Raw genomic sequence first — 16,468 nt, 5'->3', positions numbered from 1 at the left:
ATAGGGCGGTAATTGGCTGAGTTGGATTTGTCCTATTTCTTGTGGACAGGACACACCTTGGCAATTTTCCACATTGCCGGGTAGATGCCAATGTTGAAGCAATATTGGAACAGCTTGGCTAGGGGTGCGGCTAGTTCTGGAATGCAAGTCTCCAGTATTATTTCCGGGATATTGTCAGGACCCATAGCCTTTGCAGTATCCAGTGCCTTCAGCTGTTTTTTGATATCATGTGGAGTGAATGGAATTGGCGGCAGACTGACATCTGTGATGCTGGGAGATCTCCGAGATGGATCATCCACTCGGCACTTCTGGCTGAAGATTGTTGCGATTGCCTCAGTCTTGTCTTTTGCATATATGTGCTGGGCCCATCCATCATTGAGGATGGGGATATTTGTCGAGCCTTCTCCTCCAGTGAGTTATTTAATTGTCCACCACCATTCACGGTGGTATGTGGCAGGACTATAGAGCTTAGATCTGACAAGTTTATTGTGCAATCGCTTAGCTCTGTCTATTACTTGCTGCTTATGCTGTTTGGCACACTACACTGTGTTGTAGCTTCACCAGGTTGACACCTCATTTTTCAATATGCCTAATGTTCCTGGCATGCTCTCCTGCATGCTTCATTAAACCAGGGTTGATCCCTGGCCTGATGATAATAGTAGAGCTTGGCCCTGAGGTTGCAGATTGTGGTTGAATACAATTCTGCTGCTGCTGATGGCCCACAGCACCTCATAAATGCCCAGTCTTGAGTTGCTAGATCTGTTTGAAGTCTATCCTGTTTAGCAGTGGTAGTGCCACTCAACAAGATGGAAGGTGTCCTCAGAGAAGACAGGACTTTGTCCTCACAAGGACTGTGTGATGGCGCTTCTACCGATACTATCATGGACAGGAATCAATGTCCCCCTCATGGTGCATGCATGCATTGCTGTGTGTCAGTGTTAAAGGGACGGTGTGGTGCAACAAGCCAGCTATGTGCAGCAAACAGATTCTAGAGGAAACACGGCCATAAAGCTGGATGCATATTTGAAAGGGATTAATTTAGAGGGCTACGGAGATAGAGCTGGAGAATTGGACTGGCTGGATAGCTCTTTTGTGAGACTGTTTGGACATAATGGGCCGAATGGCCTCCTTCAGTGCTGTAAATAACAATACCAACAAAATAACAGGACAGTTCCTTGTGTGGAGAATACCTGGTTTGCAGTTACTATGCCATGTCACTGGTGATGTGGGTAGAGTAAAGGGTGCCATTCTGCAGCTAAAAGTTCAAAATGGGGTGGACCCTTTCAGAATAATGTTTGGCGTACTTTTTTCCACACAGTGCAAAGCTGGTTTTGTTAGGTACCACTATTTGAAATGATACTGACCTGTTACAATTTTAAAAACATATAAAGATGGTGGGTCCTTTGTTTTACACTCCTTGTCAGAACCACCACAGATTATGTATAGCAGATTATGTAAAGTGTCCTTTGTCCTGGCATAGGAACAGGAAAAGGCCATTCAACCTCTTGATCCTATTACACCATTTAACTAGGTATTGATGATCTGTAACTTAACTCCATCCATCTGACTTTTCGAATTCAGTGGTCTTGTATTCTGTATTGGAAGAGCACCTTTCACTGCAGCAGTATCATATTAGTCACCGGCACTACTTTTGCGAATATCTGCCAGTTTATTATTTTTTTATAAACTTTTTATTGAGGTATTTTTTGGTATTGTAACAACAAAATAAACAATGTACATGAAACTATAAACATAGTGCAAAAGCCGTCTCCCTTCCTTACAGGTCCCACCTTTATTAACCCCCTACTCTAAGCTAACACCCCCCCACCTTCTGCTGACCATTAATTTTCATCGAAGAAGTCGACGAACAGTTGCCACCTCCGGGTGAACCCTAACAGTGACCCTCTCAAGGCAAACTTGATTTTCTCCAAACAGAGAAAGCTAGCCATGTCCAACAGCCAGGTCTCCGACATTGGGGGGCTTTGAGTCCCTCCAAGCTAATAGTATCCGTCTCCGGGCTACCAGGGAAGCAAAGGCCAGAACGTCTGCCTCTTTCTCCTCCTGGATTCCCGGGTCTTCCGACACCCCGAAAATTGCCACCTCTGGACTCAGTGTCACCGTGGACATGATATCTGCAAACCCCTGCAAAAATCCCCTGAGCTTCGGACATATCCAGAACATGTGGACATGGATCGCTGGTCCTCCCGCACATTTTGCACACCTGTCTTCCACCCCAAAGAATCTGCTCTTCCGGGCCACTGTCACGTGAGCCCGATGAACGACCTTGAATTGTATCAGGCTGAACCTGGCACATGTTGCGGATACGTTGACTCTATTCAACGAGTCCGCCCATAGACCATCCTCTATCCTCCCAGTTCCTCCTCCCACTTGCGCTTCAGCTCCTCGGTCTGCGTCTCCTCTGACCCCATAAGTTCCTTGTAAATGTCAGAGACACTCCCTTCACCCCACCCTCTGGAAACTCCCCTGTCCTGAATCCCCCTTAGCTGTAGGAGCGGGAAGGTTGACACCTGTTTACGTAGGAAGTCCCGCACCTGCAGATACCTGAATTTGTTTCCCCTCACCAACCCAAACTTCTCCTCCAGCGCCCTCAAACTCGGAAAGCTCCCCTCTATAAACATATCCCCCATCCTCTCAATTCCTGCTCTCTGTCATATCCGGAACCCCCCCATCCATATTTCCCAGGGCAAATCGGTGATGATTACAGATTGGGGACCAGACCGATGCTCCATCTGCTCCCACATGTCTCCTCCATTGCCCCCAGACTCTCAGGGCCGCCACCACCACAGGGCTGGTGGAGTACCGTGCCGGCAGGAATGGCAGAGGCACAGTTTCCAATGCCCCCAGACTGGTGCCCTTGCATGAAGCCGCCTCCATACACTCCAATACCGACCCCTCCCCCACCACCCACTTCCTGATCATGGCTATATTTGCCGCCCAGTAATAGTTACTAAAATTTGGCAGCGCCAGCCTGCCCTCTCTCCGACACCCCTCAAGCATTACCTTCCTTACTCGCGGGGTCTTGCCCGCCCAAACAAAGCCAGTGATCACTTTGTTGACCCGTTTAAAAAAGTACTGCGGAATAAAGATGGGCAGACACTGAAATACAAACAGGAATCTCAGGAGGACCGTCATCTTCACCGTCTGCACCCTCCCAGCCAGTGACAACGGAAGCGCGTTCCCCCCTCCGAAAATCGTCCTTCATTTAGTCTACTAGCCAGGCCAGATTTAATTTATGCAGCCGGTCCCATTCCCGCGCCACGTGAATGCTTCCCCAAGCAAGCGCGAACAACAGTGGGGAGAGGGGGCATCCCTGTCTTGTCCCCCGGTGCAGTCTAAAATAGTCCGATGTTGTCCCATTCGTCCATACGCTTGCCACAGGAGCCTGACACAGTAACCTGACCCAGTCAATAAAGCCCAGCCCAAATCCAAACCATCCCAGTACCTCCCACAGATAATCCCATTCTACCCGATCAAAAGCCTTTTCTGCATCCATTGCGATCACCACCTCCACCTCCCTACCATCCGGGGAGCATCATGATCACGTTTAACAACCTTCTTACATTAGCCACCAACTGCATACCCTTAACAAACCCCGTCTGGTCCTCCCCAATAACGTCCAGAACACAATCCTCAATCCTGGATGCCAAAAATTTGGCCAGCAATTTGCCATCTACATTCAACACAGATATCGGCCTGTAGGACCCACACAGCTTCGGGTTCTTGTCTCGCTTCAGGATCAGCAAAATCGACAGCGTTGGGGGCAGCACTCCTCTTTCCCTTGCCTCATTGAACATCCTCATCAACACTGGCCCCAATATCCCAGAGAACGTTTTATAAAATTCCACTGGGTACCCATCCGGCCCCGGGGCTTTACCCGACTGCATGGCCTTCAGACCCTCCACTATCTCTTCCAACCCGATCAGGGCCCCCAGCCCTTCTACCAGCTCCCCGTCCACCTTTGGGAAATTCAGCCCCTCCAGGAGGTGCCTCATCCCCTCCGGCCCCGTTGAGGGTTCCGACCTGTGCAGCCTACTATAGAAATCCCTGAACTCTTTATTCACCCCTGCTGAATCTCCAACCAGGTTCCCATCTCCGTCATTTAATTTCCCTATCTCCCTGGCTGCCCCCCGATTTCTAAGCGGCTGTGCAAGCATTCTGCTGGCCTTCTCTCCATGCTCATAGATCGGCCCCTTGCCTTTCTCAGCTGCTCCGCCGCCCTCCCTGTGGTTAACAAGCTGAACTCTGCCTGTAGCCTCCGCCGTTCCCTTAAACGCCCTGCCTCTGGGGTCTCTGCATATCTCCTATCGATCTGTAGTATCTCCTTTGCCAGTCGGTCCTTCTCTGCCCTGTCCACCTTCTCCCTGTGGACCCTTATCGAGATGAGCTCCCCTCTGATCACCGCCTTCAGTGCTGCCCAGACCACCGCTGCTGAAATTTCTCCCGTGTTGTTGACCTGCAGGTAATTCTGAATACATTTCCTCAGCTGCTCGCACACCCCTTCGTCAACCAAAAGTTCCACATCTAACCTCCAGCGCGGGCGCTGGTTGCTGTCTTTACTAACCTACTGGTCAACCCAGTTCGGGGCATGGTCTGAGAGTATGATCGCTGAATACCCTGTGTCCACCACCCCTGCCAGTAAGGCCCTGCTCAACATAAAGAAATCAATCCGGGAGTACACTTTATGCACATGTGAATAGAAGGAAAACTCCTTCACCCTCGGCTGCCCAAATCTCCAAGGACCCTTTTAGTTCCTTTGCCATTGCTGGCTCCCTGTCCGTTTTCGAGCTTGACCGGTCCAAACCAGGGTCAATAACTGTGTTGAAGTCCCATCCCATGACCAACCTGTGCGAGTCCAGGTCCGGTATCTTCCCCAGCATCCACTTTATAAACTCCACATCATCCCAATTTGACGCATACACATTTACAAATACCACCTACACCCCCTCCAGTTTCACACTGACCATAATGTACTAACCTCCCACATCCGATACTATTCTATCCACCTCGAACACCACCCGCTTATTGATCAGGATCGTGACCCCTCCAGTCTTTGAGTCTAGTCCCGAGTGAAAGACCTGACTGACCAGCCTTTCCTCAATCTAATCTGGTCAGTTACTCTAAGGTGCGTCTCCTGCAACATTACCACGTCCGTCTTCAGTCCCCTAAGATGCACGAACACACGTGCCCTCTCGACCGGCCCATTTAACCCTCGAACATTCCATGTGATCAGCCTAGTTGGGGGGCTCATTGCCGCCTCCCTTTGCCCATCAGCCATCCCCTTTTTGAGCCCGCCTTCAGCCCATGCTCCGCACCTCCACCGGTCCACCCCAGGCAGCCTCTGCCCCAATATCCTCTCTGTCGCTTGGCCCGAGTCCCTCCCTCGTCAGCAGAACATTTCCCCCCCCCCCCCCCCCCCCCAATCAATGCAAAAGGCATTACAAACAGCTTCCAAAAAACAAAAACGAGAAACGTTTTTAAAAGAATAGAAAAACAAAAGAAAAAAAAACATGAACGTTGCAGCAAAGTTCTCAGCCTAAAACCAGTCCTTTCCTTTTCGCGAAGTCCAGCGCGTCCTCAAGCGACTCAAAATAAAAGTGCGGTTCCTCGTGCGTGACCCAGAGATGGGCCGGATACAAGATTCCATACTTCACCTTTTTCTTAAAAAGGATCGACCTAATGTGAGCCCTGTCCACCTCCAAGGGCTGGGGGAATGCCCAATCCCCCAGCAACTTCTCAAATATGTCCGCAATGCATGCCCCACCATTCGCTCCTTCGGACCCCTCCGGGAGCCCAACGATTCTCAAGTTCTGCCGGCGGGACCGATTCTCTAGGTCCTCCACCTTCTCCAGGAGCTTCTTCTGCTGGTCTCTCAGCATCCCCACCTCCAACTCCACCTCAGTTTGATGTTCCTCCTGCTCAGCTTGCGCCTTCTCTACCTTCTGGATCGCCCGATCTTGGGCGTCCAATCTATGCTCCAGCCGCTCAATGACTCTTTTATCGGGTCCAAGTAGTCCCGTTTCTACTTAGCAAAGCCTTCCTGAATAACTTGCATCAGCTGCTCCGTTGACCACTGGGTCGACAAACCACAGGTCCGGTCCTCCGCCATGCTGCCTCCCGCTGCAGCTTCAGCCCAAGCCTTCTCTGTCTTTCTGTTTCTGCCTCTACGAGCATTTTTAGTCCATCTCTCCATGCATCAATGTGGGAATTCAGTACACAATTGCCTCTGTCATCAGTTTTACAATTCAAGTCCGGTAGAAAATCGGGGGGAAAGGATCTGCCAGTTTATTGGAAGTAAGTGCTGAATTATTATCTGCGTTATGGTGTGGACTTCTGCCTGCTAGATGCTAGATCAAAATTATGCAGTATACTTGTGCTCTTCTTAACTGTTCAGGTTGGATTTGAACTCAGTTCAAGGCGACTGCAGTGTTCATTGTGCGCCTTAATCCCAAATATATTTCTGTTTTGTCTCTGACAATGTTACACACGAGTGTAACTACCTCTGTGAGTGATTAGAAGGCGGTTGAAAGCAAGTGGAACAGAGATATGATAGACAGAGTGAACATATAGAATTAGAACGACTGTGTGTGGGTGTGTGGGTGTGTGGGTGTGTGGGGGTGGGTGGGTGGGTGGGGGGGCTGCGTAATGAAGACAGGGAGGGTCAAGGCACCTGTTTCCATGTCATCATTTCTATGTAATCCTTTTTATCTGTCAGGTGGATGGAGAAAGCGATGAACAGGCTGGAGTTGATCAAGTATCCATTGCTAAGATGAAAAGTGCATTTATCGCACAGAATGTATCCAGTTTACAAGCACTGGGTGAGTTTAAAATGAAAACCACATGTTGGTCAAATTTTTATTTTAAACTCAAAATGAATAGAAGAAATTCAGTTTAAAAGAAAACTATTTGAAATAACTGCTGCGTCTTCAAAAGTGTGAAATAATTATTCTGGACTTAGTTTCTGTCTGTTTTGAAATACTTGGCTTTGTTGAATTCAGTGTTCACAAAATATTCAGAACACACTTCCTCATGTTTCTTGCTCACTTCTCCTGAAGACTTTGATTCTTCCTGTGCTGCTGTTTTACAGACATGAGCAGAAATCCACTGCGTTTCTCACTCGGGTACCTATTCTTTCTGTCTGAGTTTTGAATTTCAGTAGACCTCTGACATGTGGAAGCCATCCCATCGCAATCAATATCCATCTGATACCAAATCTCACTTTCCTGAACATTGATTTTTCTCCCTTTCTTAGTCCAGAGGTGCTGAGGCTAATTACAGCTACTCTGCGATCAGTTAACTCAAAACAACAGGGATCACATTCGTGACTGGTTCATGTTCCAGTTGGAAATTTTCTGGCCCCTTTATGAAAGCTCATTAGGCCATTTTCTTTGAAGACTCATTCTCAGAATTCCAGTCCAGAAGAGGCCCTTCGGCCCATCGTATCTGCACCGACATGTGAAAAACACCTGACCTCCCTACCTAATTCCATTTACCAGCACTTGGCCCATAGGCTTGAATGTTATGGGATGCCAAGTACTCGTCCACGTACTTCTTAAAGAATGTGAGGCAACCCACCTATACCACCCTCCCAGGCAGTGCATTCCAGACCGTCATTACCTTCTGGGTAAAATAGTTATTTCTGACATCCCCCACCCCCCCAAACATCCTGCCCCTCACCTTGAACTTGTGTCCCCTTGTGAACTAAGGGGTACAACTGCTCCCTATCCACCCTGTCCATGCCGCTCATAATCTTGGGCACCTCTATCAGGTCACACACAGTCTTATCTGCTTCAATGAAAACAACCCAAGCCTATCCAACCTCTCTTTGTAACTTAAATGATTCATCCCAGGCAACATCCTGGTGAATCTCCTCTACACCTCCTCCAGTGCAACACATTCTTCTTATTGTGTGACAACCAGAACTGCACACCGTACTCCCGCTGTGCCCTCACCAAAGTTCTACACAACTCCAACATGACCTCCCTGCTTTTGTAATCTATGCATAGATTGATAAAGGCAAGTGTCCTATATGCCTTTTCCACCACCCTATTAACCTGCCATAGATATCTATGGACAAACACACCAAGTCCCTCTGTTCCCCCAAACTTCCTAGTGCCATACCGTTCCTTGAATACTTCTGTCAAATTACTCCTTCCGAAGTGTATCACCTCACATTTTACAGGGTTCATTTCCATTCCATCTGCAACTCATCTGTCCATTTTACCATTCCGCTTATATCTTACTGCAACCCAAGAACACTCAACCTCACAAAGTTGATCCCACCCCCCACATAGTCATCTATGTTGTTGATATAAATGATGAATAATAGGGGACCCAGCACAGATCCCTGTGTTACGCCACTGAACACTGTCTTCCTATCACTCAAGCTGCCTTCTGTCATCACCCTCTGCCTCCTATAGCTAAGCCAATTTTGAATCCACCTATCAAATTATCCTGTATCTCAGGTGCATTTGCCTTCTTTTCAAGTCTCCCATGTGGGATCTGGAGGATAAAAGTTTGCAGCATCAACTTTAGGCCAGGCCAAGCAGCAGGCTTTCTGCCCAAAAGAGCATTGGTAAACCAGAGGGATTTCTCTAACAATCCGATGGCTTCATGGTCACTTTACTGATACAAAAGCAAAATACTGCGGATACCAGAAACCTGAAATAAAAACATAAAATACTGGAAATGTTCACCAGATCTGGCAGCATCTGTGGAGCGAGACACAAAGTTAATATTTTAGGTCAATGACCTTTCACTGGGACAAGTTCTGATGCAAGGTCACCAACCTGAAATGTTAACTCTCTTTCTCTCTCCACAGATGCTGTCAGACCTGCTGAGTATTTCCAGCATTTTCTATTTTTATTCCCCATTACAAATACCAGATTTTTATTCCAGACTTATTTGTTTTAACCAAATTCAAATTCTTAATCTGCTTTGAGGGTAGCTCTGGATTACTCATCCAGTGACATAACCATTACACGATTGTATTGTAATTTAATGCAAGTTTAATGAAGAATAAAGGGATTAAGGGTTATTATGGTGATTAAGGGTCAGTCCACAAAAGATCAGCCATGATCTCATTGAATGACGGAGCAGGCTCGAGGGGCCAGATGGCCTACTCCTGCTCCTAGTTCATGTGTTCTTATGTTCTTATTAAGTTCAAGTACATCAGATGCGCTGCATACTCCATCAATGCAACAATTAGTTTCCTTACAAAAATTGATTCAATTATTCAGGCATGACCTGCCAATCACAAATTCATATTGACTGTCTTGAATTAGTCCATGTTTTTGCCATCTGCTGTGGTCCAGCAGTTTCCCTACTAAAAGCATAAGGCTAACAGATTTATAATGATCTTGCGAATCTCCTTCCCCTTTTTGAATGGGGTTTAACATTCACCACCTTCTAGTCCTTTGGTACAGTTTCTGTTTTGAACTATGTTTGTGCCTTTGCTCTGTGTGGGTTTGCCATTTACTTGGATTAAATTTAGGTTGTTATAAAGCCAGATGGTCTGAATGTGCTGACTCTGATTTCACAAAAATGGTATATCTGAGTACATTGGATCTAGTTCCATATGTGGATGCATTATTAGGTTGGTGTATTTGCTTTAATGTTAAAAGAGGATTGTTGACTTTAACCCCCTGTCCTTTTGTAGGAGGCTCTGAGAAGTTGCTACGTGTCTGTTTAAACCTCCCCTACTTTCTTCGCTACATCAATCGTTTCCAGGATGCTGTCTCTGCCAATTCCTTTTTCATAATGCCTGCGACAGTTGCAGATGCAACTGCTGTGCGAAATGGGTGAGTTATGCACACTCATTGAGGATTGATAGGTATGATTCTCGATCAGATCATTGACTAAAAAAGCCACAATATATTGATTGATTGATGTGGAGCAAATCATTTTCTTGGTCCAAATCAATTGTGAAAGTATAGACACCTTTTGAGTAGGTTGTGATGGTTAGTTCCAGTGGATATTTGTTTGATTGCGACAGATCTGATGACCTCTTCACTTTAAACTCATGTATATTTTTGATTTCTGCAGTGTTTGTTTTTTAAGGGCTTTATTGCTGTTTCTTCAGATTCCATTCCCTGGTTATTGATGTTACCATGGCTTTGGACACTCTCTCGCTGCCTGTTCTTGAGCCACTGACTCCTGCAAGGCTGCAGGATGTGACTGTATTGGCACTGAGTTGTCTGTATGCAGGTCAGTCTGAGAAAGAAGAAAGCACCATCCCCAAGTGCTGGGTAACATGGGCTAACATTTGCAAAATGAATGCTTACTTGTTCAAAAGAAATGGAGTGTGGGATCTACCTAGAGCATTGAAGGGACTATATCATAATTTGCCATTTTCACTTTGCAAACTGTTTCTGTAGATGATCATTGAATGTTACTACCACCCTTGGTAACTTGTGCATCATTTTTGTTCACTTGTCATTTCAGTTTACTACTTAGTGATGGTGTTTTATGTTTCACATTAGGACAATATTATGATGTGTTATGTATGATAGAGTAATCCTTTGGCAGAGTTCTTGCTTTGTTTTTACCACGACAGAGCAAATGAATTTTTAAAAACCTTGCTTTTGACGAGAGTTGCATTTAGTGGACAAAATCTAAGTCAAATATTGAATATGCTGATCTTAATTTGACTAATTCCTTGTATTCCTTCTCGCTAGGAGTCAGTGTTGCAACCTGCATGGCTATTCTACACGTGGGGAGCAGCCTGCAAGTGCGATCCGGCTCTACAAGTAAAGAAGAAGACTATGAGAATGACGCAGCCACAATTGTACAGAAATGTGTAAGTACTGAATAAGCAGTCTCATTCTATTTAATGTGTAGTGTTTAAGGTTTGAAATAATCAGGTTTGGGAGATATTAGATTTATTTTCACTTTGCTGGCTTCAGTGTTGTGCAGATAAAAGTGAGTGTGATCCTGTCCTTGGCAGGATGCAGATAATTTACAGTAAGACTGACTAAATAAAGGCGGTGCCCAAGTAGGGAATATGTAGAGTAGAAACCTGTTACCGTGCAAGGTATGTGATTATATATGCGCATTAGAGTACATTGTTATTGAATGATCTCTTTGCTTCCAGTAGATTGAATCTGCCAGATGAGGGCAATTCTTTTGCCTGTCTCATATGTGAAAAATTCTATCCAAAAAGAGCTACACTGAGACTGCCCGTAGTAATTTCACGTAGACGCGGTACTGCTGGCTAGATCCGAAAAGGTGCTAGAGTTAAAAAAGGCAGTGTGCTGTTGACAACTTATTTATTTTTGTCCCTCAGCAGTACATAACACCTCTGACATCTCTCGGGGTTTGTTGAATTTGGACTGATTTGGACCTTTCTAATCCGGAATAATACTAGTCGTGAACACAGCCCAGTCCATCACACGAACCTGCCTCCCATCCATTGACTCAATTTACATCTCCCGCTGCCTGTGGAAAGCGGGCAGCATAATCAAAGACCCCTACCACCCGGCTTATTCACTCTTCCAACTTCTTCCATCGGGCAGGAGATACAGAAGTCTGGAAAACAAGTACGAACAGACTCAAAAACAGCTTCTTCCCCGCTGTTACCAGACTCCTAAATGACTCTATTATGGACTGACCTCATTAACACTACACCCCTGTATGCTTCATCCGATGCCAGTGCTTATGTAGTTACATTGTACACCTTGTGTTGCCCTATTATGTATTTTCTTTTATTCCCTTTTCTTCCCATGTACTTAATGATCTGTTGAGCTGCTCGCAGAAAAATACTTTTCACTGTGCCTCGGTACACGTGACAATAAACAAATCCAATCCAATATGTAATCTTTTAATCAAATTATTTGATAGTAAGGCATAGGCGATTGTCATTCAGCCCATCCAAACTGGAGCTACAAATCCGACGCCATTTCTCAGCTCCTACTCCAAAGTAATTTCTGTGTCTTCTCCATTACTCATCATAGAATCACTGTGGGTGTGCAGCTGGGTTTAAGGCATTTCTGTATTACTATATCTGGGAACATCACTAAATCAATATACTGTTGTTCATTTACAGCTAGAAATCTACGACATGATTGGCCAAGCAATTAACACTTCACGACGTGCAGGTGGCGAGGTAAGGAGTCTGTGCGGCACTTTGCTGAACAAGGAGAAAAATTGTTGTATCGTTGAACGTTACTGCAGAGAATTTTAGCTGGTGTTGCAGTTCAGGGTCGCACGAGGTGGCCATTTATTGTGATAAATGGGATTTGATAATTGCTGCATAAGAGATGTACTGTTGTGTTTTTTGAGTTAATTGTACACTATTTGTAACACACTATTGTTACTTGCATAGAACGACTCGGAACTGTGCCAGATGTATGTTTGATTCCATAGGCCATGATAAAGTATAGTTCTTAATGGCTCTTTTTCTTTACGATGCTGGGAAGACATGCTTGTCCTCAGAAGGTTTTGGTGAGCCTTGGTGTTAGGTAGGGAACTGCAGGCCATTCAGCAAGTAACAATGAAGGAAAATATGTCTTGAGTCAGGATGGTGTGTGACTTGGAGGCTATGGTGTTCTGGTTATTGGTGCTCTTGTCTTTCTCAGAGGTAGAAGTCAGAGAAGTTGGTGCTGTTGAAGTATCTTGCAGTTGCTTCATCCACTTGATTTGTAGAGATTGTATTCATCGCAGCCCCGCCAGGGCGGAGGAGGGAGATAATGAATCAAGTGGTCGGGACCTCAGTAAAGTGAATTGCTCTGTACTGAATGGTGTCAAGCTATTTGTGTTGCATCCAGGTGTTAAGTACTTATCACACTCCAGACATGAACCTTTAGGTGATGGAGAGACTTTGATGGAACAGGTGGTGAGCCAGTCATCCGAATATTGTCATCTTGTAGGCATGGGATTGTCTGGTTGATCCCAAGATACAATATTAATGGTTTGGGACTCGGCGATGATAGCCATGAGATGATGGCTGGGCTTTCTCTTTTGAGATGGTGATTGCATAACCTTTACTTAATAATATGTTTCAATTTTACTTGACACGAATGTGACCTGCTGCTTGTCAGCACAAGTCTTAATGTTATCCAGTAGGGAGGCACTAGCTGCTTCATTATTCGAGTTGTGTAATGGAGCTGAGCCTTGTGGCATGCTCCCCTGTAATGGAACAGGCCCACATGTGTTTGGCAGTGATGGTGTATAAGAGAAGGTCATTGAAGAAGATGATTGGGTTAAGGTTGTGTCTTTGCTAAACTCCTGCGGTGATGCCCTCGTCTGTAATGATGGGCCTTAAACAGCCGCAACCATCTTCCTTTGGGTCAGGGATGACCCCAACCACTGGAGGGCCTTCCCTTTGACTGCCAAAGACTTGATTTTGCTAGAGCTCCTTAGTGCCACACTTGTTTGAATCCTGCCTTGAGGTGAAAAAGTTACTCCTCCCTGATATTCGCTCTTTTGTCCGTGCCTTGGTAAAAGCTGTGATATGGTCTGGAGGTGAGTGGTTCTGGCAAAGTCCAAATTGACTACCTGTTATTTATGAATAGATGTTGCTTGATGGCACTGTTGAAGACTCTTCATCACTCTGCTTAACAATAATGGGGTGGTAATAGGTTCGGTTAGATTTACTTTTTTTTCTTCTGTGTAATTGGCTTACTCTACAATTTTTCACATAGTTGGGGAGATGCCAGTGTCATAGTTGTATTTGAACAGCTTGGTTCTGCTGCACAGGCCTTAAACTCAACAGCTTGAATATTATGTGCCCAGTGCAGTCAGTCAGTTCACTATTTTATGTGAGGTGAACTGAATTTTTTAAGATAGTCGCTTTTCTAATGACAGGAAGAGGCCAAGTCAGAACTTCCGTCTGAAAACACTTCAGCCCAGCCTCTTGAATTCACACGCTAGGCTTTAAGGTTGAGAGATGGGGATATTCTGAACAACCTCTTATTTGTTGTCTGCCTGTCCACCATCAGTCTCCGCTGCATGTTATTGGGCTGCAGAGCTTTGTGAAGATCTGTTGTCTGTGGCGCAGCTTCTCTCTGTCAACTTATTTTGCAAGTGGATAACCTTCTGTAATAGATTTGTTTCATGCCTCAATCTGAAGTGTGCACGGTGCTGCTGTTCACACGTTCTTTTGTACTCTGCATTGAACTTGGGTTGATCGCCTTGTACTAAATAAATGATATATTGGGTTCTTAAGTTACAGATTGTGATGCAATACAATTCTGCTGTTGATGGCCCACTGCAGCTTCTAAGTTACTAAGTTTATCCTACATTATTACATTTCTCACAGTTGAACATTTTATCCACAGTGGGCTATGTTTCACCTTGTCTAGGTTTGGTTTAGCACTCAATTCACACGAGTTCAGGAGTTTTTTTCAAAACTTGAGCACTTAATGCATGCTGGTACTTCAGTGCAGTACTGAGGGAGTGCACGTTGTTAGAAATGCTGTCCTTTGCAAGAAACTTAAAACCAGGCTCCGTCCACCTGTCTGCTCAATTTGGTGCAAATTAGCTTGGCAGTGTTGAGGGAAGAGTCCTGGGCATGATAAACCGTCAGTTAGCTAGCACCACCTAAAATAGCACGTGATGATTCAACTGATTACTGTTTGTGGGAACTTTCAGGAAATTTGTTGCTTGTTCAAAATGAATAGCTTTGTGATTCTTAAGGATGTAGGAAGCTTTCAATCATTTATCTGCTGCAAGTTTTAGTTTAATGAATGATTACAAAGGAGAGTACATATGAACGTACACAAATTAGGAACAGGAGTAGGTCACCCGGCCCCATGAGCTTGCTCTGCTATTTAATAAGATCGTGACTGATCTAATTTTAATCTCGACTTCACGTTCCTACCAATCCTCAATAACCTTTAACCCCCTTGTTTAGCAAGAATTTATCTATCTGCTTCTGTCTTAAAGATATTCAAAGCTCTGCATTAACCTCCTTTTGTGTAAGAGAATTCCAAAGTCTCACAATCCTCTGAGAGAAATGTTTTCCACATCTCTGTCTTAAATGGGCAATCCCTTAGTTTTAAACGGTGGCCCTAGTTTCAGATTCATCCTTTCCACATTCACCTCAAGTCCCCACAAGATCTTGTGTTTCAATCAAGTCGCCTCTTAATCGGGCAGCACGGTGGCGCAGTGGTTAGCACTGCTGCCTGACCGTGCTGAGGACCCGGGTTCGATCCCAGCCCCGGGAATGTTCGTGTGGAACATTCTCCCCGTGTCTGAGTGGGTTTCACCCCCATAATCCAAAGGTGTGCTAGTTAAGTGGATTAGCCAGCCCCTTAATTGTAAAAAAAAAATTGGGTTTTCTAAATTTATTTTTTAAAAAACGAAGAAACAAAACAGAAGAAAAAGTCACCTCCTACTCTTCTAAACTTCTAAATGCAAACCTAGCTTGTCCAGCTTTTCTTCATAAGACAACGTGCCCATTCCAGGTATTCATGATGTGGAGATGCCGGCTTGGACTGGGGTGAGCACAGTAAGAAGTCTTATAACACAAGGTTAAAGTCCAACATGTTTGTTTCAAACACTAGCTTTCGGAGCACTGCGCCTCCCTCAGGTGAATGAAGAGGTATGTTCCAGAAACATATATATAGACAAATTCAAAGATGCCAGACAGTGCTTAGAATACGAGCATTTGCAGGTATAAGTTTCAGCTCGGCGATTCTGAAGCCTTCTGAGCAGCGACCACTACATCACACAACCCTACCATGGCAATATCTGCAAGACGTGCCAGATCATCGACATGGATACCACTATTACACATGAGAACACCACACACCAGGTACGCGGTACATACTCGTGCGACGCGGCCAACATTGTTTACCTCATACGCTGCAGGAAAGGATGTCCCGAAGCGTGGTACATTGGCGAGTCCATGCAGACGCTGCGACAATGAATGAATGGACATTGCACGACAATCACCAGGCAGGAATGTTCCCTTCTAGTCGGTGAACACTTCAGCAGTCAAGGGCATTCAGCCTCTGCTCTCCGGGTAAGCGTTCTCCAAGGCGGCCTTCAGGACACACGACAACGCAGAATCGGCGAGCAGAAACTTATAGCCAAGTTCCGCACACATGAGTACGGCCTCAACCGGGACCTGGGATTCATGTTGCATTACATTCACCCCCCATTATCTGGCCTGGGCTTGCGAAATCCTACCAACGGTCCTGGCTTGATACAATTCACACCTATTTAACCTGGGGTTACCCCTATCTCTGGATCTGTAAAGACTCATACCTGCAAATGCTCGTATTCTAAGCATTGGCTGGCATCTTTGAATTTGTCTCTGTATATGTTTCTGGAACAAACCTCTTCATTCACCTGAGGAAGGAGCAGTGCTCCGAAAGCTAGTGTTTGAAACAAACCTGTTGGACTTTAACCTGGTGTTGTAAGACTTCTTACTGTATTCCAGGTATTAATTTGGTAAACTTTCTCTGACTGCTTCTGATGTGTTTACATCTTTCCTTAAATAAGGAGA

At 45.3% G+C, this 16,468-nt stretch overlaps 1 protein-coding gene across 1 annotated transcript in view; it reads left to right on the top strand.

The window, feature by feature from the left end:
* Positions 1–16,468, top strand: part of ubr4 (ubiquitin protein ligase E3 component n-recognin 4) — a 207,540-nt gene that overhangs the window by 13,983 nt on the left and 177,089 nt on the right. Inside the window, 5 exon segments of the mRNA XM_038822101.1 lie at positions 6,734–6,836; positions 9,677–9,818; positions 10,100–10,224; positions 10,695–10,816; positions 12,062–12,121. Coding sequence (XP_038678029.1) covers positions 6,734–6,836; positions 9,677–9,818; positions 10,100–10,224; positions 10,695–10,816; positions 12,062–12,121 — 552 coding nt within the window.

This window comes from Scyliorhinus canicula, chromosome 16 (genome assembly GCF_902713615.1).
Source record: "Scyliorhinus canicula chromosome 16, sScyCan1.1, whole genome shotgun sequence".
NCBI lineage: Eukaryota > Metazoa > Chordata > Chondrichthyes > Carcharhiniformes > Scyliorhinidae > Scyliorhinus > Scyliorhinus canicula.
This window is presented reverse-complemented; position numbering and strand designations above follow the sequence as displayed.